Source organism: Pomacea canaliculata, linkage group LG11 (assembly GCF_003073045.1).
Source record: "Pomacea canaliculata isolate SZHN2017 linkage group LG11, ASM307304v1, whole genome shotgun sequence".
Lineage (NCBI taxonomy): Eukaryota > Metazoa > Mollusca > Gastropoda > Architaenioglossa > Ampullariidae > Pomacea > Pomacea canaliculata.
The window spans coordinates 440,524-466,647 of record NC_037600.1 but is presented as its reverse complement, the minus strand read 5'-3'; the positions used below and the strand labels follow the sequence as shown (position 1 = coordinate 466,647).

The 26,124-nt window shown below is 42.2% G+C and overlaps 3 protein-coding genes across 9 annotated transcripts in view; 1 reads left to right on the top strand and 2 right to left on the bottom strand.

Annotated features, from left to right (window-relative positions):
* LOC112575825 overlaps positions 1 to 4,396 on the bottom strand; it is a 34,596-nt gene extending 30,200 nt beyond the window's left edge. The window contains exon 1 of one of the 6 annotated variants that reach the window (XM_025257868.1): positions 3,946 to 4,396. The gene's annotated coding sequence lies outside the window, so the exon portion shown is untranslated. Of the gene's footprint in view, positions 1 to 44; positions 2,445 to 2,486; positions 2,514 to 3,636; positions 3,775 to 3,945 lie in introns of those variants that run through there. The other 5 variants (XM_025257867.1, XM_025257872.1, XM_025257869.1 and 2 more) reach the window with 5 other exon arrangements.
* Positions 3,860 to 12,854, top strand: LOC112575823 (ankyrin repeat domain-containing protein 6-like). Of its 2 annotated transcripts, none has more exons than XM_025257863.1 (9): positions 3,860 to 3,997; positions 7,254 to 7,435; positions 7,878 to 8,070; positions 8,319 to 8,486; positions 9,494 to 9,613; positions 9,850 to 9,957; positions 10,553 to 10,728; positions 11,011 to 11,151; positions 12,100 to 12,854. In XM_025257863.1, exons 2-9 carry the CDS (start codon positions 7,400 to 7,402, stop codon positions 12,256 to 12,258), a joined length of 1,101 nt encoding a protein of 366 aa, XP_025113648.1. In that variant the 5' UTR covers positions 3,860 to 3,997; positions 7,254 to 7,399; the 3' UTR covers positions 12,259 to 12,854. The 2 variants fall into 2 exon arrangements, with proteins under 2 accessions (XP_025113648.1, XP_025113649.1); XM_025257864.1 differs by having other exon boundaries at positions 3,867 to 3,997; positions 7,314 to 7,435.
* A 2,763-nt stretch (positions 12,855 to 15,617) lies between these two features.
* LOC112575824 (protein SET-like) lies at positions 15,618 to 24,299 on the bottom strand. The gene is made up of 7 exons (XM_025257865.1): positions 24,147 to 24,299; positions 23,313 to 23,494; positions 20,041 to 20,163; positions 18,553 to 18,666; positions 17,400 to 17,564; positions 17,177 to 17,284; positions 15,618 to 16,416 (listed from the first exon to the last, which is right to left on the bottom strand). The coding sequence occupies exons 1-7, from the start codon at positions 24,214 to 24,216 to the stop codon at positions 16,375 to 16,377; spliced, it is 804 nt and encodes a 267-aa protein (XP_025113650.1). The 5' UTR covers positions 24,217 to 24,299; the 3' UTR covers positions 15,618 to 16,374.
* Between the last annotated feature and the right edge of the window lie 1,825 nt (positions 24,300 to 26,124).

The following is a 26,124-nucleotide window of genomic DNA, read 5'->3' as shown; positions in this document are numbered from 1 at the left end:
ATCAAGACAACAAGTACACGTCTGGGGTGAGATGAGGTACGTACCCACACCACACGGGCTGTTGTAGCTGCAGCAGCAATGTGCCTGCAGTGGGCCGTAGCCGCACCATCAACAGCAGGCCGGCCGCACAGCACTGCTCTGCTTGACGACTGCTGTAACCCTCCCCGCCCTCCCCGCCCCACGCACCCCCGTGCTGCACGCTGGCTGCAGTCGCTCCTCCCGCCTCACCGCCGCACAGCACTGCTGCCGCACACCTACACCAAGGCTACCCCCAGCAGCAGCAGCAGCTACCACCCGCACCAACACCAACAGCAGCGACTGATGACGACATGCACGTCTAGTGGCGGTGACGACGCGTGACGTGCGGGTGTTGCAGACGACAAGTGACGTACAGCGAGTTCCTCTTTGCCTCCCCCACACACAGCACTAGGCATTGCGTCACTGCCTGCACACCACGCGCGGGAGGGGGGGCCTACGGCAGGCTTGCGGGGAAGACAATTGCGGGGATGAGGGTGGGGTGGGGGAGGAGTGGGAGGCAAGAGGGGGGGAGATGTAAGGTCAAGGACGCGCCAGGCACCAGAACCGGACAGACGGAGGAGAGGTGGAGCGGATAAGTCGGAGGACAAGGGTGAAGAGCTTCTGTCGACTGTTAGCGAGGAGTGACCGAACCACACACGCCAGCATCAGCTGCTGCAGCAGCAACAAGACCATCCGCTGCAAAACCCAGCCACGTGCAGCACCGCCAGCCTGCCACTACAAGCAGCAGCAGCTGCGCAGCAGGCGCAGTGACGTCACGACTATTTACGCACGCTACGACCACCTCCCACCCGCACATGTTCTCCCCTCCCGCCTCCACCCACACCCTCATTATTCCATCGATCGCGGTAGCTATGGCAACGCCAGACACTTGGTTCGCTAAGCCATGGATGTGAAGGAGGAGAGAGGGGAGAGGCTAGCGATGGTGAGTTATCTACCTTGGATCTGACACCCGCTTTCCAGAAGTCGGGTGTGGAGCATGAAATATTCATGGCAGTCAACCAACGAAGACTAGTCGCACGGCGCAGCTGAGTTGATGTGTCAGTGTAAAGGCCAGTGATTCCAGCCCACGCGCAGCTCGTGTAGCCTGCTGCTGGCAAAAAAACTTGTTGTGACGCGCTGGGACACACGTGACACACCGTGAAGAAAGCCCCGGATATTCCTCGAGAAAGAAACTGCGTTTGTGCCGTTATTGTTTACGGCTCCCAGTTGTTTTCGCGATTTTGTTTGCAGTTTATACAAACATTTGTTAATTAACTGCGATTTAGACGTACGGACAACACGGAATGTTTGACTCAGTTCAAGTAAGCCATCGTCTATAAATAAACAGTTCATGCAATGATTGTCGACCGGTGAACCACTCACACACAAGGTCTATGTACATCAACACGCATTTACACATTATTTGTTCTTGCTTCGTCTTCAAACATGAGGATAAGAGAAGACACTTGAAAGCCTGAGTCGTTTAGCGGTTGATGTCAAAACTGTGAGCACTGCACTCAGGTGTAGCAGCTCATTAGCTGCAGCCACACCAACCCTGTCTGTGGGTGTCAAAGGGCTAACAGTAACAGCTGTATCCTGACAACACCTATCCGTCAACCTGCCTACAGGTATCCTGGCAATACAGCTGCCCGTCAGCCTGAATATTATCCTGGCAATACAGCTGCCCGTCAACCTGCCTACTGATATCCTAGCAATACAGCTGCCCGTCAACCTGCCTACTGGTATTCTGGCAATACAGCTGCCCGTCAACCTGCCTACTGATATCCTGACAATACAGCTGCCCGTCAACCTGCCTACTGGTATCCTGGCAATACAGCTTCCTGTCAACCTGCCTACTGGCAATACAGCTTCCTGTCAACCTGCCTACTGATATCCTGGCAATACAGCTGCCCGTCAACCTGCCTACTGGTATCCTAGCAATACAGTTGCCAGTCAACCTGCCTACTGGTATACCGCCAATACAGCTGCAGGTCAACCTCCTGTTACACACGACAGTGTGGGTGTCAAACAGAGTTGCAGGCTGTAACGATATTCAAGAAATTTGCAGCCGGAAGCAGCACCGGATGTTGTAGCGCACATCGAGTCTTTTCAACCAGGTCATAGGTCACAGATCAAATGACGGATTGCCATGTCGTGGTGTCATCATGTGAAGCACGAAGTTCAGTGACTACATCGGCTCCAACCCTGACCCGCACACTTGATTTACAACAACAAAGTGCATTTGAAAACATCACAGCATCATGTGTTACAGTAGCATTACCGCCTTTGTTTGTCCCCGCATGATGTTGTTACACATTACACTATTACAGTGTAACAAGCAACACCACAGGTGTTAAAACACTTTCACCTTTGTTACATGAACACACTCCGCCACGGGTTTCAGCCAGGAATGGAACACACGTGTGAGTGCGTGCGTGTGTGTGTGTGAGAGAGAGAGGAGCACGCACCTTACCTGCCCGCCTGCCTGCTGTGCTGCCACAACACCTACAACCTACATAGGGTCGCCCTGCCAAAGGCCTTGTTTCTTGTTGTTTGTTGCTATTTTTAATATCTTCACCTACTTACCGCCTCCTCCCTCCCTCCTCGATCGCCCCTCTCCTCTCCTTTGCGAAATAGCAGCGAGATTACAGGTGCATCTCCCTCACCTGTGCCCTCATCAGTTCTCCGTTACCTGGGCAGGTATCACTGCAGGTCTGTAGGGCTTATGTAAGGTGTCGGTACTGTCTGGTTCTGAACTTTGTTAGCCCTGACCCCTGCTGACCCTAACCTGTGCAGAGAGCAGTCCTCCCCCACACACACCACCACCACCTCCACCTCCAGCCTTGCATGTTAGCTGGACTAGCCTCCGAGACTGACCGCCATTATCTGCTCTTGTTTACTGTCTACTCGCTGAACCTACGGTCACTGCATACCTGTGTACACAAAGCTACTCCACCCCTTTCTGTGCATGGCACCTGACACATGACACGTGTTGAGTAGCGTACTGCCTGTACAGTCAACAGCGCTACGTCACCCAACCATCACGTGCAGCACGTGGGCTCAGCGCTACAGTAGTGCCGCTACATCAACTCATCTCATAGTCGCCACCCGTAGTTAGACGTCACCTGCCTTACAGCCACCGGCCGTAGTAAGACAGCAGTCAGCACTGTACATTCCCTAGGGGCCTAGGTCTTAGTTGTTGTTGTCAGACGGCGGGAGGGAGAGCTGTGGCACTGCCATGCACGGCAAAACTGACGTCAGTGTCACGAGGCTGGAGTCTGGTCGTCAGCTGACGTCAGTGTCACGAGGCTGTAGTCTGGTCGTCAGCTGACGTCAGTGTCACGAGGCTGTAGTCTGGTCGTCAGCTGACGTCAGTGTCACGAGGCTGGAGTCTGGTCGTCAGCTGGCGTCACGAGACGGTACGGGAGGGAGGGTGATGCGGGTGGCGGGGCGTTGATGTGGGAGGGGGAAGATACTGATAATCTCATGCTTGTCGGTTGTTCACATCTCTGCGTGTGTACAACCAAGTGTTCACATGTTTGTGACGTTTTGCAGTCGTGTTCATACGTGTGTGTACCTAATGAACAGGCTCCCTGTTTTCCTAGTCAAGGTGCTCACCAGGAATCCTTTGGTCCGTGTGTTATCTGCAGTCACGTGCACGTGTTCTATCCCGCGCCATGTCACACGTCATAGCAGCGAGGTTATCTCCCTTCCCACCACTCAGTGATTATCTCCCCTCCTACCATCGCGTCTGTCGGCAGGTGCAAAAGGTTTCTCCACTTCAAGTTCAGCGTAAAATTGTTTTTGTTTACTTCCTGTCACCTGGAAGGTGAGGGTCGCGGTCTGCAGTCACTGTATGACGGGGTACCGCCAATACCCGGGGTACTACTGCCAAGCGCACCAAAGGTCGGTAAACAGTTCACTCACCAAGCTCCAGCCCCGACTCAAGGCGCACCTGTACATCTCCACGTCGTGTCAGGTGAGGTTTGTGCTTGTCGACTCCTTGTCATGAAACGTTTCATGTTCTTTTCGCCCTCGCCACTAGACGAGCAAAGGCCTCGGCCATGACAACTTGCAGACGACACTATCCGACCTTGACCTGGTCACCAGCAATGCCATAGGTGCAGCCTCGTGACGTCAGGCCAATCAAACTGCAGCTGCAGTCATTTGTTGTTTTTTTCCTGGAAAAGAGCAAGACGTCACGTGACCTTGTACGCCGTTCGTACAGATAAACAATTACACAGCGCGCTGTACGCTTGTGTCACACACCGCCTACACCTGTGTAGCAAGAGTGAGGATGGAGGACTGGCGGTGGGGGGAATATTCTCCGTTACATCGGTTCCTTCTCGTGACTTCTCTATCCCGCCTCCCGCACCTCGCGATCGCTGTCGATACAAAGAAACAGCAGCGCGTGCATCTCGGGGGGGGGGGGGACAAACATCAGCTCACACACCAGGGAAAAAAAACAAACAAACAACCCATGCACGTGTGGTTTGCGTGCTGTGCCACGCCAGCACTTCCTTCTCCCCGACAGCACGCTGCACGCGCGGCGTGACCCAAGATGGCGGGGTCAGATGGGGTCAAAAGAGGTCGTCTGCTTGCCTGTGTACAACAAGCCTTACGCGTCAACGTCTTTGCTGTGCGTCAGACCAGCGATCTGCTGCATCACTGGCAAGACACTGCCCTCCGTCTTCTGCAGCTCTCCTCACCCGACAACACCCGGCCCCACCCTCCATCGCCTTTTGAGGCCACTATACCACAGACTTCCAGAACTGCTCCTTGACGACCGTTGTTGTCAACATGGAGGCCTCGATCGTCACGTGCATCTTCCCGCATTCAAGACTCGCACGCTGCCAGCGGATGTTGTGACCCAGTAACCTAGAAAGTTTACTGTGCAATAAACGTCGTAGAATATTTTGAAAAAGTGAGCCAGTAATTTTGCAGACACAAATGTGGTTTGCACGCTGCTGACATCAGCGGAAATAGACGGCGACATGGCGACACACCCAAACATACACAAGCCACATAAGGAGTCATCGGCTAAACATCGGTTTCCGATGACAAGACAAACGACCAGGTGTGACAACTGTGTGCCCTGTTGTTACCTGGGCACGATGATATCCTGGCACCGCAAATGTCGCGCTGACAAACACACCTTAGCCAGGTAGTCACGTGACACTCAGCATCAACACTCTTTCACGGCGACCCAGATCACTTATTGTAACGGTGTCTCTCTCGGTCTCGTAGCAGCGCGAGCAATACCTTGGCGTCCACCTCTCACACACACACGCAGGCACACACGCAGGCACACACGCAGGCACGCGCACACACGCAGACACACACACACGCAGGCACACACACACGCAGGATACACCCAGGCACACACACACACGCAGGCACACACACACACGCAGGCACGCACGCAGACACACACGCACGCAGACACACACGCACGCAGACACACACACACGCAGACACACACGCACGCAGACACACACACGCAGGTACACACACGCAGGCACACACACGCAGGCGCGCGCGCGAGGTATTGCCATCATTTCAAGAAGTTACAGATTTATGACAAGTCACAAAGACCAGTCTGGTCCCGTTATTTTATTCTCAGTTATTTTTTCTCTTTTCTGTGGACCAAGGATTTTAAACGACATACGTCACTGTCCGCACCGGACACCTGTCCGCCTTGAAGCTACCTTTAGGAACAGAGTCGCCCACCTGAGGGGCGCTAGGTCCCTGTGATGGACCGACACTCGTGGCTCAAGTAACTGCACTGAGTACTCGGCATCTGTCACAGACCTGTTCCCAATGAGCGCTCACTAAATTGCTAATTAATAATTTCACAACGGCTCGAGACCCCAGCACACATCCCCTATAAACAAACTTAATTTAGTGTAAACAAGTTAATTATTGATTTAAAAAATATGGAGAGTGTTCACAAATCACTAACATCAACAACGAAAGAGATGACGGATGTAATTATCGAGGCCGTAGCACCTCACCCACAAGCTGTCGGAGTAGATATTCAACAGGTAGAGCCTCTTTCTCCACTAACAACTCCCCCTTTGGACCCTTCCTGTTCCAGAGATTCATCTTGATCTCACAGCTTTTAAAAAAGGGGACACTAGTGACCCCATCTATCTCTAACACTATCGTGAACTCCTTTCTGACTATCCTGGATTCTGCTCTGTATTTACAGATGGCTCCAAAATCCCAAGTGGTGGCCCAATCGCGGCGGCAGCAGTTCCGTCCTGCCAACCACAACGGGCTGCTTCAGTCCGACTGGCGGACGAATGTTCTATTTTCACAGCAGAACTCCATGCCATCTTGCTTGCCTTGCAGCATGCTCACTGCTCCTCGGAACACAACGTTTTGCTTATTTCAGACTCTCTTTCTGCTCTCCAAGCTCTACTTTCCAATCATTTTGACCACCCTCTTGTGGTCCAGATTCATAAAATTCATGCAGCACTCGTTCAACGAAATAAGGACATTGTTTTTATTTGGGCTCCTGGTCATGCTGGTATCCCAGGCAATGTTCGGGCAGACCAGGCTGCCAAAGCTGCATGTCAGTCCCCTGGTAAATTACACTCACTTGTTTCATCAGACTCTAAACCTTTCTTCTCGGCCTACGTTCAGTCGTTATGGCAACGCCACTGGGACACTGGGCCAAAATAAATTATTTGCCACTCTTCCCTGTCTTTCTGACCGCCTACCTTTGTGCCATCCTATGAGGCGGGACGAGGTTGTCCTTGCTAGACTAAAGTTAGGACACACCTATGCCAGGCAGGGACACCTTTTACGAGGTGAACCACCACCTGTTTGTCCCTGATGTAGGAGAAATTTTAATGTATTACATATTTTGATTGTGTGTCCTGAATTCCAGACTATCCGACGACAGTTGTTTTTTTTTTTTTTTACAAAAAAACTCTTTGTTTTCTTTGTTCAGGTCCGTCCCATTGGCAGCAGTCTTTGCATTTTTAAGGAGGATAGGACTTTATCATCAAATTTAAGAAATTTTATGTCCCGAAAAGTTTTAGATTCTTGGTTTGTTTGTTGCCTTTTTGAGCTTCACCACTCCATTCTACGCATTACGCAATCTTTTACATATTGATTACTTATTGTGCTATTTTAAAAAAAAAAAAAGAATGTTATGGTTGTATTACTTGCAAGGTTTTTTCCCCTAAACTTTTAAAGTTAATATTACTCTTGTCGCCGTGATATAGCCTAAGTTGCCGGCACGGCGTTATAAACAAACTGAGTACAAAGTTCCAGTCCCACACCAGGCCTCACAGGGGCCGTCACTCTCACAGTCGGTGTCCGGAGTGATCGCCCGTAGTGTCAACACTCGGGGCTGCAGCAGCACAGTGCAATGGTTTCTTTGCGAGAACTTCGGGAGGAAATCGAGGTAATCTGAACAGCAGCTACGTATAATTTTATAAAAACATTGCAGATAGTATCATATTTGCTTTAGAATGTATCGCTTAAGAAATGTTTTGGTAAACGTACTCACAGATGCTTCAAAAATCCAGTTACATCATTTGTCTTTCATCGGCTTGCATGCACCGTCAGTAACACAGTTTCATTTTCTTTGGCTGTTAAAACTGTCAGCTAGTGACTCAACGCAGGGGGGAAGAGTTATGTCTGGGAAAAGTGTCCCGCAAGAGATTTTACAATTCTCTGAATGTACAGTATATTACTCCCATTTATAGGCAAATCTTTTGGACAACTTAATATTTAACGGTATTAGAAACTCGGATACACATTATAAGTAGCTTAGTTATTAGAGCCATATTACCTTTTACAGAATATCCATTATTTTTCAAATATCACTTTGTGTTTGTTTACAGGAGGGACTTAGAGAAAGAAAGGATGCTCACTGGCATTTGAACCGCCGCCAGCAAGACTTTATAGCAGCCATCACATTACGCAACATAAACAAAGTCCGGCAGCTCCTTGAGAATGGAATAAATCCCAACTTCAGAGATGGTAGTGGGAATTTTCCAGTACATATTGTCTGTGATCTTCCATTCACAGGCGAGGGTGAGCTGCAGACATCAGGAGTGTCAGTAGTTGCAATATGTCAAGTATAAATTAGAAAAAAAATTAAATATTCACAATGTATTTTTGTAACAACCTAATAACCATGCTATTTTTGTTTTGAATTTTTGAACTTAAATTGATGTCTGTCTTTGGTTAAGCTTCCAGCAGGTAAAATAGCAGATATTGCAACAATGTAGGGAAGGTTATAAGAGGACTTAGGATTTTGAGATTTTTGCTTCTGTCTGCAGATACCATAACCCCAGCTTTGTTGGAGTTACTTCTCTTTATGGGAGCTGATTTGCAGGCACAGGACCGGTTTGGACGTGTGCCACTGCATCTAGCTGTAGCCAAATCTCCAGCACTTGTCACCACATTACTGGACAAAGGCTGCAGCATTAACGCTCAAGACAATGGGGGTTAGGTTCTTCTTGAAGGCATTCCCATGTTACATAGAATATACAAAACATCTTTATTGTCTTCTTCTGTTTACAAAAGAAATATACATTTTCCTTTGTTTGGAGCTCTCATGAGTAATAAACATAGAAAATATATTCATATCCCACACACCCATACAATTACTACACTTACACTTAACCCCACCCCCCTCCTAGCAATGATTGTTAGGGGTGCACACACATGTGGTACATTATTTTGTTCAAGATTATGGTTAGGGTCTGTACAAGATTAATATTGCAGTTGGTATAAAGGGCTTGGCAACCAGTTGATTCCCTCTTCGGCCAGAGGGTAGCATTTTGAAATGGTGATGCAGTGGTTGAGAGGGGTCTGTGATGATGCTGACATCTTTTAACCCCACAGCCCTGGTGTATAGGTCACTTAGTAGTCTGTGTGAAAAGCTGGCAATCTTAACCACCCTCATCAAGCAATCCTTATCTTTGATAGAATGCTAAATATTTATGTCTTGGTAATGTATTTAAAAATTTGTAAATCATGTTTATAGTACATAATTTTTACTTCTATGTTCTACCAGATGAATTTGCTTATATTGCACACAAACTAATCATTTTTTGTAGTTTACTTTGTGGACAAGAAAAACTTAAAGCAGGAATGTTTGCATTCACCTTGGATTGTGCTTGGGTACAGTTGGAAAAATGTTGATAAATGGCAAATGACCATGCAGTGTTAAGGAATACATTTCTTTCCTAAACAGGTTACATTTTTAAACATCAAAAACTATAAACTCTCCACATGTTGTGTCTGTGCTATAGTCTAAATTCTGCAATCATAAGTTTTGAATCTTTGATATTGTGACAGTCCTACACTGTGATTGTCATACCCCCAAGCAATACAACTTTAATAACGTTGTTTGCAACATTTTTCAACTTTATCTTATCCCTAGGGACCACAGCCTTACTGTATTCAAGTTTGCAAGTACCACCATGTTTGACTTTTGTCCCTCCCCTAGGTGCCACAGCTCTGATGGCAGCATGTGGTAGCAACTGTGGAAGCTGTACAGCAGATGTGGTGGAGATACTGATTGGTCATGGCTGTAATGTTCACATACAGGATAAGGAGGGCAACACAGGTGACACAAAATAAAGTAAAAACTACTTTTCAGAAAAAGCAAAGCACTTTCATCTGACTTTCATAGATATATATATATTTTTTTATCTAATAGCAGCCTATGCATCTGTTTAATACTACATTTAGTAAATTTGTTATTGATTAGTTTTGTTAGTAATAATGAGTGACTCAGTGACTGAATATCCTTTGTTAAAGTACTCCACTTATACTTGAATATTCAGCATGCTTCTATTACAGCACTTCACTATATCTGTAAAAATGCATCGCTGTCAACTCAAACACGAGACAGAGTTGTTTGGAGTCTTTTGCATGCAGGTGCTTCAGCAACGACCTGTCGACATGATGGTCAGTACGATGTTGACAGGTGTATGTCTTTCTGTTTTAAAAATCAGTAACCAGATTTTTTTTTAAGGTATGCAAGAAGAAATTAGACTCTGTTGATAGAGCATAAGAAATATAGTTCTTTCTAGAAAGAATCTTTCTTGGTGTATAAAAGATCTTGGAAAAGTCAGTACCAAGATCTGAGTCAGCACAATCAGACTTTTGAGGTATGTTGAAAAGTTGCGATATTTCAGAAGCTGCCACTATTCAAGAGACTTTATTTCCTAAACCCACTTTTGACAGCATAACAGAACCACATAGTCAGATGGTCTAGCTATTCTGTAAATCTTAAATTTGTAGTGATGATGACCCACAATTAGACTTTGAATTTAGCAGTGCTCCTTTGCTCTTAAGATTTATGCTTAGCAATATATATATATGCACACACATTCTTTGTGTATTGTTAAAGGCATATGTGCCTAGAAGTGTACTTGCTAATATTGCACAACCATTGCCAGTTATTGCCCAGTAAATACTTGATAGTATTTTCTCTATATTTGTCTGGATATGAAGTAACTGTTACACGAGTTTTGTAACAGCAGTGTTTGTTGTATTTTAGGCCGGATGCCACTGTGTCTAGAATTGGATTCTTTGTTCCGCATGGCCCCACAGCGATTAGCCTCTGCTAGCCTAACCTTAGTGCGTACGCTGCTTTGTGCCGGAGCCAATATTCACCCACGATCTCGCCTGCAGAAACAGTGGGCACGGCAGACAGCTGTAGTCGCCAATCCACAGGTTAGGACTATGGGGCAAAGATTTTCTGTCAAATGCTGAAAGATGGTTTGTTACTTATTTATCTGATGACAAGCGTATCAAGTCCTACAAATCAGTGCTTCACATTATTGAATTTCATTTTATCCCTTGACCTGTACTGAGCGTAACCCATTTTAAACGTGCTCCTGGTAACTTGCGTTATTTCTGAGCACTGGCACCATTAAAAATACTTGTGTTTTGTGCACCCAATTTTGACAGGCTATGGTATAACCTGTTGTTGTGGCAGACGATTGTTTGTTTCAGGCATTATGCAAAGTGCTTTGCCTGGCTGCTCCGGTTCTTGCTCCTCACCAGGTGCGCTTCCTTTACCAGGTGTGGGTCTCAGCTGTCGGCCTTATCACACCTGATGATTTTGTCATAGACAGTGCCCAGCTGGAGATTCAGGTACACTTTCAAATAGCTTTGTATGGGAGGTGAGGGCAGGTGGGTAATGAGAAAAATAATTAAATAGCTAATATTTAGAAGGCACAACCAAGTCAGTAGGGGAGACAATTTGATGGGCTTTATAAGGCTAATGCAAGCTGAGACAGGGGACACAATTGGCTGGGCATCTAAAAGAATAAAAAACTTAATATCAGTCTCCCCAGATCTGAAATGTGCGACGGTACCGTTCCCCCACATTGTTATTACTACAGTGGAGGATGGTTATAGTGTTTAGATGACTAATACATCCCAAGAGACACAGCCAGATCTTCACACAAACCTCCACCAGTCTGGCTTCCTCATATAGACAGAGCGGTCCGGTGGCGCAACGGTTAGCGCCTGTCACCAATACAGTGAAGGTTGGCTGCCCTGAGTTCATTTCTCGAATCGGGCACACTGATCTTTCTATGCATGTGGCATCTGTTTACAGGGCTGGCTGCTTGCCGTAATATAGCCTTAGCTGCTGACACGGCGTAAAACACCAATTCCCCCCCGCCCCTCATATAGACCCTAATTTGATCACTCATCTGTACTTTTGTCCTGAACTGTACAGTTCCACAGAACAGAAACTTTATTTACAGACTTGACCCATAATATCGAAATATCAGCATTTCTTTCAAAATATTGTTGCTTAGTAAAGCTAATAAAATAAAAAGTCAAATTCCTAGTCAGAATGTCAACTATTATACAGGAATTCTTGCAAGTAAGATGAAGCAGCAGACTGATTATGTCTTAATGGTGACTTTTTTAAAGTGTTGCAGACATTTATGACAGATTCACTAATTGTACATTCTTAATGTCCATTCCTCTAGGAAGTGTAAATAAAAGCTGTTGTTTTTTTATCGTTCTGAGGTGAAATTGTCCATAAAGCTCTCAACAGCCTAGGAAGGCAATGACTTTTGATTTCAGCTGCAGCTGCAGTCATTATCTTGCACTGTGCCATCACTTCGATGTCTGTGCCGTCATTCTATCCGTGCATACCTGCGGGGGAAAATGGTGTGTCGTGTGCCTCTACTTCCATTGCCCACAGCACTGCAAGAGTTTCTGTTAAGTTTGGACGAGAGGTAGCCCATAAAACTTTAATCAGGTGTGGCTTTTTGCGATAATGTACCAAGACAGAATATTAAATATTATGGTGTTTGTAATCACCCCTAGTCTAAGCCCCCTCCTCCCCAGCTATAACCACCTGCTTGTGTCGTAAAATGTTAATACCTGCATCCTACGCCTGTAATATTATCCTGCTCTAACCATGTCCTTCTCTACTACATGGATGCTTGTTGTGGAGAACCAGCCAGGAGACAGGTAGCTGTAAACAGCAACTCCGCCAGTCTTTGCTGGCATGCTAAACACCGCTCATTCTATCTTTTGGGTGAACTGGAATGATGGGAGTCGCGTGGAATGTTCTTTCAAGCAATAATCAATCCACGACCTGGGAGTCGTCTACTAAATTCAATTTTTTTGTCTATATTTATATTTTTTTCAAATTTTTCTTTTAAAATACTCTTATATTATCTTAAGCAAGTTTTTAAGTAATGTTCCTGATAGTGAAAGATGTTTAGTACTACTGTCTCACAAGAAGAAACTACAGAAGAAATTTTATAATAGGTTGGAGGGAGCAGAAAAGCAGCTAACAGTTGCAAATAAATTTAAAACTTGTACTATTACAATTGTTTGTTTTTCCTGTAATTTGCCCACACTTTTACTTGACCAGTTTCTTCTACCTTTTTGTTCCCACTCCACCACCACCTTAAATCCATGCTATGAATTCCGACAGAAACCACCACCTAATCATACATTACAATAGTGGGGTCTGCAAGATTACATCCCAATAGTCACCAACCACACCTTAATGTCACTTCGTTCACCACCTTCACTTGTGAGTATTCAGTTCCCTCTGCATTTATTACTTTACTCATTTTAACTCTTGCACGTTTGTGGTCAGTTGTCCAGGTCTAAAGAATACCTTGTCTACATGGTATCTCGATGTACTGTTTCTTATGTAAGGATTAGACAACCATTTCTATTAACAGTTATATCCCTCAAAGAACTACCCGACGGGTGACACATGCTCAAAGAACACGCTTCTTTGTTATCACCTATTAATGTCTCTTATAAAACTTATTCACATAAATAAATTTGCACAGAAAAACATGAAAGTCAAGAAATTAAATACAAATGATTTCCTCAGATGTTCAAATTTTCATTTGGGCCCAAATCTGCATGTCAGTCCCAATGGAATCATGGCTGAGTACAGCATGGCCAGAACAAGTTACCCAGAAAATGATAAATCTTAAAATCCTTATCTCAGATGTGGAAACTAGTGTTGTCATGGAATGCATAACAGCAGAATAAGTGTGCTATGTTCCAAAAGGATTTGTTATTGAGATGATCAAACTTTATGCGTGTAGAGCTGACTTCACTGCACCTACACAGCACTCTGTCATATATGAATGCCACTTTGCTCCTGACATGAATGAGAGGGTTTTAAAGTACTGAAGAAACTGGGTACATTCCTACTATACAGAAATATTTTTCTCATCTAACACCACAGAGTAGGTGCATAAACACCTGAAGTTATTGCAATAAATGCACTTCAAATTTTGAAACTTGAGTATTATAGCGAACTGGTAATATGGTGGTGTTAATAACATGCACATAGTGAATGATAAATATCTGCAATAATCTAACCAAAAATGTTTTGCCTTTTTTTTTAAATTTATGTAGATACAAGTGTGTCTTTTTTTCTTACTGTTATTGTTTATGAGCAACTATGCCTATATAAAGACCCAAATAAATCCCAACAATAAATTTTCACACTTGAGGCTTTTAAATGGACAAGCATAAACAGTAATGATCACCTGCAATTTGCAAAATTTGATGACGAGCAACACCTACCATGCAGTCCTGCATAATTGTTCTACATTGTATGCTGCCAGATCATGCATTTGGGGTTTTGAAGTTCGCAATCCTCGGGCATGAACTTGTAAGGTGTCTGCTAGAGAGCAGCATTTCACTCACATTTGTCTTTACTACTAAAAAGAAAATCATCTGATGAACTCAATGTATTGTTCAACCTTCTGTGCAGTAAATACTTGAGACAGCATGAATACTAATGACTGGTGCACGGAGTGAGATTTTGCAGGACTTGTTAAGATGCAATTTGCCAACTTTGAAATCAGATAATAAAAATTATCCACGTGTTTCAGGCACTGAAATTTACAAAGTATATTTCCTCTGCCTACTAGAATCTGTTTATAACTTGGACAAAATAGGTTGGCTTTAAAACCAAGGTGAATTTTACACAATTATGAAAATTCTAACCTTTTACTGCAAAAATGGCGTCAAGCACTACACATGCAAAACACTACAGCAAAGGTAGCTAGTCTGTTAAATGCATTATAAGCTGCTTTATGTTCGTTCATTTCTACTTGATGACCATTTCAAGCTAATTCCAGCAGATCAAGGCAGTTTCCTTTAATGTAAGACTTTTTCAAATTTCCATTGAGCTTACCTAATTTCATTTACAAAAGCAGTGCACTTTCCAGATGGTTTGCAGTACCAAAAGTTGATTTCTAATATTATTTTCTTTTTTTCCTGTCTTGTTTTATAATTTTTGAATGATGGGTAATTACATTCATTTCAGAGTAACAAGCTCTCTCGTCCTTTTGCTCCGAGTGAGTTAGACCTACATGCATCCAACTGATATGACAACAGTCTGCTTGTAGATGTAGCCAGTCAGTAAAAGTTGCTAGCAAAGAATCTGCATGCAGACACAAGCTCTGCGACTACCACGGGGCTATTGACCGTTCACTAATTATTATTTAGTCAAGTAATATTTTCTTTCCTGCATTGAAATTAATTCTTATCTTAAAATTAATTCAAATTTTAGATAGCCACATAATAAAATACTTCCCATAAATAACAGAAAAACTGTTGGAAGAAAAATCAGTTAACCATTTTCATGTCAGACTAAACAAGTGTGCAATCATGAATGACATTTGTGTGTTTTGATTGCTGCAACTGTCAGCTTAGTTGACGAGACCTGTAAGATACCAATGTATGAAAATACAAAAGTCTGGCAAACAGCTCTGGTTCTGTTACCATTAACTTACACGCATATGCTTAAGGAATATCTGACACCACCCACCAATAACTCAAACACTTTGTGCTAAGATGCCCAGAAGGCAAACTTTCAACTAATGTTCTTAAAAGGCCTCCCAGACCAGCATGCCTACAGAAACTTTGCAATTGCTACCCATTCAGGAAAAAGTGTAAGAGAATATCCTGAAAAAGACGAACAAATGGCTTGTTCTTTGAAGGACTATGCCTATAACTTTTTGTGCAAAATTTACATGGTGAAAGTTTTATAATGCAAACTGCTATCTTTGGGCATTTGGCAGCATTCTACATGCAGACATGAGCACAGAGCTGGTTAAAGAAACTTTACTTCATGTTTTTTGTTCACTCATATGCAGGCGGGAAACCATTTTGACTGATATGATAGTCATAAGTGTCACTACAATTGCATGTTATGAAAGTAAAAATAAGAAAATGACCTCACTCTTATACAAGCATGCACACACATACTTTGAGCCATACACATACAATAAGAGTGTGCAAGAGGCAAGGTGGAGTCAGGATAAAAAGAGTACAACATAACATTTATTTGTCCCTGCCCCGGCTCACAACTTGCTGGCTCAGTGCACATGCTCTTCCCCTGACAATGACATTGTCTGTGACAAGTCCTAACCAAGTCTACAATGTCACTGCACAATATTTTGTGGTCAGAAATTTCTGCATCGGGTTGGTCGCCAAAGAAAAAATATTACCACTATGACCAAGATGATTCCACAGCAGGATATAAATGTTCTCACAAAATCTGGCTGCTTTGTACCTTGCTGACAGCATGCGGGACTTCTATCCGCAACACAAACACAGCAAGTATGCACCAAAGCAAACAGATCTCATCAAATTTGTCTCTTCTGCATGATGAATTTGAAGATTGCACCAAAAAAAATAAAATAAAATAAAAAGTGTGTGCTGGTCAGGTAACAATGTGCAGTCCATTATCTCTTGATCTCCTGGTGCTCCCAAGCTGCTCTGATCCCGCAAGTTGTTTCCACGACAACATTTGCAATACAGGTGTACAATGATGATGATGTGTGTGATGAAGATGTGAGTCGCCTACCCCTCCTCCTCTTCTCCATCACCTTCCTCTTCTTCTTCCTGTCACACACAACTAACAACTTTAGCTCTGACACTTTAGGTACTAAGGATCCTATTATTTCTTTGTAAAGCATTGTGAACTAGATTTTGATGAAAGGGGTACACTGCTATAGAAATTCCTTTAAATAATTTCAGTAACAATATATGCACATGATTGCAATAAGGTACAGATATCCCTGCAAACTAAAATTGCCTTTTCATAGGTCACAAAAGTCACTGTATTTGACACTTGGAGCTTAATATTAAATACATCAGTCACCTAGGCTTGATGCAGTTTGTCATGAGTTGCTGAAATGTTAGGAATAAGTCTTTTACCTGCTACAAAGAAAATAATTACTTGACATAAAAGCTAAATCTTTGTTTTCTCTATATATCTGGCATACTTGAAAAAATATTCCCTTTGCTATGAACATGCTACTGTTACTTCATTATTGGGTTGATTCGAAAGTGCAGTCGGAAAGACTTGAGAGTGCTAAGTAGAAAAAATATGCAGAGGGTTGGATTGAGAAATGTGCACTGTAGACTGTTATGTAGTTGTACAGGACCCACTTTTACTTTTACATTTTGAATCATCATGCTCTCGGACAACCTTCAAAATTTTGTTTCATTTTTACTGTGAATCATGACAATCTATGCCTTTTGTACGCAATAAAAAAGTTACCAAAATCTTAGGTTTATAGACAGACTAGAAAAATAAGGAAAACAATTTCTGTAGCTTGACTTTGAGTTCTTTTTTTCCCAACCCAAACACACAGCTCACCTCCTCTTCGCCTTCAAAATCTTCTTCTTCACCATCCTCCTCTTCAAGATTTTCTTCATCAAGCTCATCTTCATCTCCTGCCCCTGTTTCTTCATCTATTTCTGAAGCCTGAATTAAGAAACACCATGGCTGAAGAAAAATACTTAATAAAGTTACAATTCAAAACTAGACCACTTCATGTCAATGCTCGCACAAGCAGAAAGACCTTCACACCAAGACTTACCAAGTAGTACTGTAAAGGGTTAGGCCAGATGTCGTCTTTTATCACCTCGCCAAGCTCATCAGCACCGGCATCAGCATGGTCAGAAAACCAGCTGAAGAATGAGTCCTGGTCATCATGTGCACGCTTCTTGCCTTTCTGTGCAGCAGCACTCTTCTTGGTAAGGTCCTGATGCAGGGAAAAGATGTAAAGGTCACCCCAAAAATATTGCTAGTTGACAATAAATGTGAGACGGCTTTTAGTGAAGCACCAATATTTAAGAACTTCAAGCACCTGATATTCTCTCCATTCCTGCAGGTGAAGCCCTTGAACATTTGCTGATTCATGAATATAGTATTCACAACACAAAGATAACACGAAAATTTCATAAACAAGGGCAATCTCAATAAAATGAAGGAGACATTGTAACAGGAGTCTATTAAAACAATAGCATTTAAAAAAAATTTCCTCTTCATTTCCTACATTAAATGTACAATAATAAAGTTGATTTATACAGCGCCTTTTCCCAAACAGCAAAGGTAGCTGTACAAAAAGAAAACAGCTGGTCTTAAAAGCAAGCAGTTGGTTGTGAGCCCTGTTAGTATGGCTACTCATAACAGTATGTCATCAGCAATCTACAGACTTGTTAATAATAAGTGATTGTATGGCAATCTATCCTGGCCTGTGCTTCACAAATGACAGAAGGTGATGCTACATCAAAATGTCAGTGTTCAGCAGACCTTGTCCATCACACTACAGGGCCGGATCCACATACAGCACTAACAACCCGCAGTCTAAATATAAAAAAATCATACAAGATGCAATACACTCCATAGCAAATGCAACAAATCCAACAGACAGCACTAGTCTTGAACGACAAAAGAGACCAGCACACCGAAAGTTCACTGACAAACAGAAGGTCAAGACACCATGAAGCCCACACAACTGTGCCGATCGTGAAGTCTGCACGTAAAAAAGAACCAAGGCCATCAACACAGAAGAGAGAGCACATTCCAAGCGAACAATAATAATAAGTTGGCTTGTATAGTGCCTTATACTCTCCTGCATTCTACAATATACGTGTAATTCTCTGCTCTCAATGCCCTTAACTATACAGTTGTGGATATGGATAAGAACATCTTCAACAAGCACAAAACTGCCCCATACTAACACCCACCTTTCCTTCCTTCCATTTGATAGGAGTGGCCTTTGAGGACGGATCTCCTGTGTCGTTCAGATGAAACTCCTTAGAAATGACTTCATTTTCAAAGTACGGATTGCTGTCGAAGTACTAAAAAGAAAGAAAGAAAAAAGAGAGCCATTTACACATGCTGTTACAAAAAATCTAAGGTGAGAAGCATATATGTCTGAACTATGTGTATCCCATAAGCTTGTCCCTTTATTTTCACTTAATATATATTTACGCTGCTATAAAAAAAACTGAGATTTATTAAAATTGTCAGTCCATCAGCAGTTCCTTGGCCAAGCCAAATCAAATGAGTTTGTGGGCTTTATATAGCCCACATGCTGGATGTTTCCTAGATAGTTGATTTGTCAAAGTCAAAGGTGGTAAACACAATATTTTTATTCTCATGAACCCTATAAAAAAAAGGAACCCAATCAACAGCTGGGTCAAATGAAGCAAGTGCTCTAACCATCTCCTCCTACAAGGCATAAAAGTTAAATGTGGAAAAGTGTCTTACTTCTGTTTCTATTAATGTCATACAGCTGGTAAAGATAGTTTGTAATAAACTTAAACTCGATGATGATAAAATGGAATGTGCTTCATAAATTTTGCATTCATTATTAACTCATTTTCAACCACTACTGTTTGTTACCTGATTAACCTTTACATCGTTATTCTTAAAATATGCACAGAAAACACACCCCTTCCTTAAGCACTACTCCTAACAACAGTCCACAGAATGCAACACCTTTTTCAACCCCACACCTACCCATTTCTGTTTATTACTACTTCCCTACTCTCCATCTCCATTCGCTGTTACCAACCCCAGCGGAACCTTCGTTCAGCAGCACACTTCAGACTTGAACGACCGAGTGTTCAGTCAGGGAATGCTAATAAGAAGACTGCGGGTTTCAGATCCTTCTCCAATGTAGCCCCGCTTTTGTGGAACTCGCTTCCCCTCTCGACCAAGGAGTCTGATAGTATTGGATCTTTCAAGAAACATCTGAAGACTCACTTGTTTAAACTTTTTTGAAGTTTTCATTTGACCTGCAGTTTGGTGGCTGCTGGGATTACCGCGCATTGAGCGCATCTTTGTGATGCGGATACTGGCGCGCTATAAAACTACATCATCATCATCATCATCATCATCATCTTCTGCTGAATAATGACTTAAATTTGTTATCTGATTCCCCTTTGCATTTTCCATATTTCTCCTTTATTAGTCTCTAGTAGCGTTGTTGATCCTTCCATTCCTTCACATGTTGTCCCTATCTCAAGCATCAAGAGCACAATCCTTACAAACACTAGTATGTGCTATACAAATCACACATTTTTTTTCTTCTTTTATTAGCTGTCAATATTGTAGTCATTCTGTTCTTTGTATGCATTCATGTTCTGCTTTTGCTGCATGGTCCTTTATGAGCAGGATTATGCACATTTAATTACGTTTATTGTTCAAGATTATGATTCAATACTCACAAAGTTTATTGTGTAGCCAGACTTGATGTCATCAAACTCCTGCACTTCAACTTTGGTCAAGAACTGCAAGGCCTCTTCATCGTCTTCTGTCAACAATGCTGACACTTGGGGGTGGTTGACAAACTAAGTGCTGTCAAGGGAAGTTAATTCAAGCAAGAACATGCACTGTCATTATAAGATAATTTAGGCACCAGATCCGCTCAATGTTAGGAAGACCAACCTTCTACTGCACAAAACATATGATTACATGGACAATATCTGTTACCTAGGTTCAGTAATAATGGGAACATATTATGCAGCATTACAACCAAGATAGACCGCACTCTCTGCGCAGACCAATAACAATAAATGAAAGATAACAGCCAGTGGACAGTGAGGTACGCATAGACGCACTGAACAACATAAAGATGAGGTACAAGAGTAGAAGGTAAAGCAAAGGATGAAGGTATGAAGATATCATAAACAGTGTAAGATGGAATCGTTACATGACAGAATGCGTGAGTCTGATGGAGAGCGAAGGTTTCGAGCAAGGCAGGGGAGTGGACAGACAATAGTGGGGGAGGGAGCCTTCAAAGAATCCATAGCACAGAATTGAGAGCTTGTAGTCTATTCTTGCTTTAATTGGTAGCCAATGAAAAGTGTGCTTAATCACAGGGTTCCCAGGGATCAGGGACGGTGCCAAGTAAGGACCTTTCATGCATTTGTAAGTACCTAAGTGACAGTCATCAATGCTTAAGTTTTTCCCATGCACAGTTGGAAAGAGGTATTATTTATGAATCTTTGGTCATCTCTATGTTCTGAAATACATGTATTACTATTCTAGTAATAAATAATCAAAGAGTTAATTTTGATGCCTATCTGCCATATTTAGATAACTTAAAAGTCTCTTGAGCGCGCTGATAACATACACCGTTAATGTTCCAAGTTTTCTAGAAATCTAAGTAACAATAATTGCAAGACCTGAAAGCTATTCTTTGGTGCAATACGAAAGTCAGTTCATGTGTCTCTCTCTCTCTCACACACACACACACTCAAAAAGGGGGAGAGAAATAGAGCAATGCACAGTACTAGAAGATCAAGGCCCTGGTTCAGGAAAGAGATGTTTCTAAAGACCTTTTGAAAAAAGGCAACTAGTGTAGTACAGATATTCTTGATTATGAAAGTAATCCGTAAGACAAACCTGTGTCTTCCAGAAATACTTTCATGTGCTTCTTGTGTCAATCTGTAAGCATGTCTTTCTTCAAAGCACTTTCGCCCATTGACGAAAGATTCAAGGATATTCCGCAGGCAGCACAAAGTGCACAATGTTTTTTATCAACCAGTCTTTATATTTTTTTCCTTTAGCCAGTTCTCCTAAAAAGAACACTTCCCCAGCATTTGTTTGAATCGTCAAGAAGACAAAGAAATGTCGTCATCCATCAAGACTAAAATCTCGCAAAATGTAAGTTCTCGACGTGAACAAGACTTGGCAGTCGCGAGGCAGTGAGGTGAAGAATTGTCTGTATTTTGCACCAAGGTTGACTCCGAAAATAAATTTGTGGATTTATAAGAGGCATGAAAAATAAATCTGTGTAATATGTTATCGATATAAGGACTTGTAAGGGTCACTGAGAAAATGTAAGGACGTCTGTGAGGAATTGTAAGGACTGCATGGCAAATATAAGGACTTATAAGGCCTTACGGCGAAAATTCTCTATGTAAGGACCCTGTAATCAGTTGCAGACCAAAGAGAAAACAATTTTTGCTAGACCAAGGCAAGCAACATCACTTGAAAGGAAAGGTAAGAAAAATGTTAAGTAAGGTTGAAATGAAGACACCAATGTTTTAAATATCTCATCAAAAGCATAGCTTGCAAATGTTGTTTACTTACAACTGTGTCTAACACAGTCTTTGAATGATTTATAAAGGCTGTCACTTTTACAAATTCTTCATAAAACCCTCCAAAAAAACTGACTCTCATACCTAACATAGGCAGATTTACTGGACAAGAAAAGTATGAAATGATGCTGGAGTGTCAACAGTTTTGTGGCCCACCCATTTGACAAATATCAAGTGATGCTGCCATAGCAATAGCCCAAGCAGTGAAGTCCACTGCAATGTCAATTTAAGCTTGCAACCTACCAGAAACAAGGAAAGCATGCATCTGCAGAATGGCACAGATTAGCAAAATGCAAACAGACTTGTCTTGGATGCATCCTACCTTTTAACACAAAGATGATTACAAAGAACTGGTGTTATATGAAAAGACACATACAAAATCTGCAAGTACAACCAGCAAACAAACTTCACTGCCTGTACAAGCAGCATCAAAACAAAATGCCAGAGAACCACCAAGTTTTACAATTCTACTATTCAGGTCATTGGTCAAACAAGTTCTTCCATAGTTTAGTCCTCGTTGCTCCTTTGAGGAGCATAGGGCCGCAACAACACCTCACCAGCAGACCTTGTTTTGGGCAGCCCCCTTCAGTTGGGCCCATGTGGTTCCGATGTCCACTTCTTAAAAATATTGAACATGAAATAGATGCATTTTTGGTTTGAAATTTTGCTCCAAATCTATAACAACCAGCTTTTGTATGCAACAGTTCTATAATGTCAGTCAATAATAACTCTACAGTCTATTTGACGCATCACACATGTGTTTTAAATGCAATCTAAACTCTTGATTGGACACGAAAGCCCAATTTACCCTAGTCTTGTAAGTTTCAAGATTAAGAGACTTGAAAATACCAATCCTGTAAAACAGTTTAAGGTGCTTAAGTCAAAGAGCATTTTAAACCACAACTTAAAAGAGGCAGCCAGCAGACAGATAGAAAGTTGCAAACAAAGGGAACTGTGTACGCGAAAGCTTGCGGCCAGTGAGAACAAGTATGGAGAAGGGATTATGACACCCTAAAATGTAGCGTGATAACAAGACAATCAGGAGGACATTGATCATGATATAGCATAGGCAGTTCAGTTGTGATACAGCTGACAACAGGCAGCCAGTGAAGTAAGTTATTACCAAAATCTACCTAGTGGAACTTTAGAAAGCACATGGACTGCAAACTCAGGAAAAGTGAAAACTGCATAAGTCATAGATTTTTCATAATGGAAAATTGCAATAAATGTAACAGAAAAGAAGAAATCCAAGTCATAAAACACGGAATTCACTTAATGGACCTTGCTTTCACATCAGCCAATAGATATAAATCTGTCCAACTGACTAGTGTACAAAGCACTTTTCCAATTTTCACCAAGTAGGACAAAAAAGTGAAGCAGCCTATAAAGGATACAGCAGTCACCCAGAAATTAGGTATCTTGGCTATGAGGTCCGAGCGTTTCTTGAAGAAAGGCTGCCGCAGTTTGTTGTACTTTTGCTCAACAGTCAGGATCTCCTCACTTGCCTGTTCATTCAGTCTGTCAATCTCATTCTGCACTTCGTCTATCTGCTCGATTGCTTCTTGCTGCTCTTTATCTGTTAAAATTGGGTTTTGCGACTTTTATGTTACAAAAAGTTTCTTTTTAAGTACGTACAAACATGACAAACTAAAAGAAGAAATTTTGGTATTTGGGCGCAAAGGGGAGAGCACACCAAACTTATTATGTCAAGGGACACAACTCCCGTAACCGGCAAATAAACTGTTTACCCGCATTTACCAACATTAAAACAACATCTTTGAGAACAAAACCTTTTAAAATTGACAATCAAAAATAAATATAGTCCTGTCTACTAACGATAATACAGTCTTGTAACGCACTTTATAATGCTGTTCGATTAAAATCTTTGTCTGTTCCTATAAGCTTCGATTTACTCAGTTTAAAACGCCATTTCCACTTTACAGGAACATCAACACATCAAAAGACATTCTTCGTAGCAAAGACATTCTATGATCATCAAAATAACACTTGAAAAACCTTAAGAAATAAGTTAGCTTAACAAAGTAACGATTTATAAGGGAACTGCAGAACAATAGCTATCAGTGGCCATAGAACACATGGCCGAATCGAGCATGGTGTTCCTACACTGACTTCCTTACACGCTATTCGTCTAGGAAATCTTCTCCACCCTGCTTGTAAAACGCTACTATTCTTCAACATATGACAACAGTAATATCTTCTATACTTACCAGCTTGTTCGTCAGCTGCGTCATGGTTGTTTTTATTCTCTGTTTTACTGACTTTGGCTGCAGTCGCCATTTTCAACGTGAAGCGGGGAAAAAGGGTGAATTAGAGCGCATGCGCAGGAGATCAAATTCCGGTTCAGCTGATAGTTTATTAATTGAATTTCTGCTATTCTTTGATAAATTTCTTAATTATGGAACATGTGATTCCTTTATGAAACAATAAATCTTTTCAGTTCAAACAATAATAATGCTTGATAACGTATAAAAAGTGCATCTCAATAGGTGCTATAGTCGCGGTGTAATATTTCTAGATCAAGTGCGCTTTGCCGCCTGTTCCTCAAAAAGTTGGATAAGTTGTAGGATAGAAGAGCACAGATGACGGGCAAACCTCGACTGTTAGAAGTTTATACGTTTGTAATAATGACTACATTGCTGTGATCAAATACCAGCGAGAAGATATAAATTGTTAATTTATTAATTTGGGAGGCATTTAATATCTCAGAATCTTTTTTAGAATTAAATTCGCTAGTCATACTATATAACTACTGTCTCAAATCCGTTGGTGTTATTTTCACCAAATCACAAAGACGATTTGAAATTTTATTTTTCACATTCAACACTGTCATTTTAAAAGTATTTTGTACAAAAAATAATAATAAATTATATTAACGGGCATGATTCAAAGAAAGTTGGCCGAGGTTAAAAACATAGACCGTTATTCTACGGGCCAGATGGAATATTTTATTAACCACAAACTTCATATAAAAAGCAGCGAGAGTATTAGGTTTAAAATAATTTCGAAGCTCCTGTGCGTTTTTCTACTTCTTGTTTAAAAGCTGTTTCTGCGACCATAAGGCTGCATCAGTCTATCGTGTCCATGATAAGAGGATCGTCACGACCGCTGAATATACATGTATTAAGGTGACCAGACGTCCCGCTTTTAATCTCGTGTCCCGCCTGCTCATCGGGCGGGACACCCAATGTCCCGCTTTCTGGCTTTCTGGCAAGTCCATCAAATGTCCCGGTTGTCTTTAAAAATCACTTTTTTCGGCGTTCTTTGACGGTGACGACACCATCATCGGCACCTGTCCCGCTTTCGCCCCCGAAAGTCTGGTCACCTTACATGTATACAAGTGCGTGGCCATTCAGCTAATGTTGATGTCACAAATTTCTAGTAAAACATACTTTTAAACAAGTATCCTCTACTTGATATGCAAATTAATCAATTTTCATAATGAAGTATTCTGTGTAAAATTCAAAGCTAGTGTTTGTGACAGTTACTATAGGTTTCCAGCACTTTTGTTCTGCCACCGATGACATGTTATCAAATAACTGATTACTAAGTCGCCCGTATGCATCTACCAGATGATAAAAATTTATCACCGATCTGTAACAGTAATGTTCAGCGAGTCGTGTCACGCTGTAGTCGAGTTGAGATCCACCCACCCCAACCCCCGTTGTGTTCGTGTAGAACTGTAGATCCTACTATAGCTTATGACAGAACTGAGAAGAGAGTGTCCTAGTTCATTCATCTGATAAAGGTAAAGATTCTAGAACAGGGGTGCCCAACCTACGGCCCACTCATTTTAACCAGACAACATAATTTCATTTTTAACGTCATGATTCTGGCAAAACCCGCCATTTTCTGGCCCGGGAGACAGTATATCATGACTAGTGCAGCCCTCGGGCGAGAAAAGGTTGGGCACCGCTGTACTAGAACCGAGCAATGATTTTGCCTGCAAATCTGTATCCAGTAAATGCATTATAGCACAACACATTTACCTTCCCTTCATGGCAAACATTTCCATTGCCTCCCTGGAGTAAGACCTGTTTATCTCAACAGAATCCATTTGTGTCATAAAAGAAATCCCCCCTCTGGTCTGGCTTTTGGTACAAACCTTTCAACGATGGTCATTGCCGGCTCCTTTGAAATGTTCAGCAACAAGGTGCTCTCTCACACATGCTAACAGAAATGCAGTTG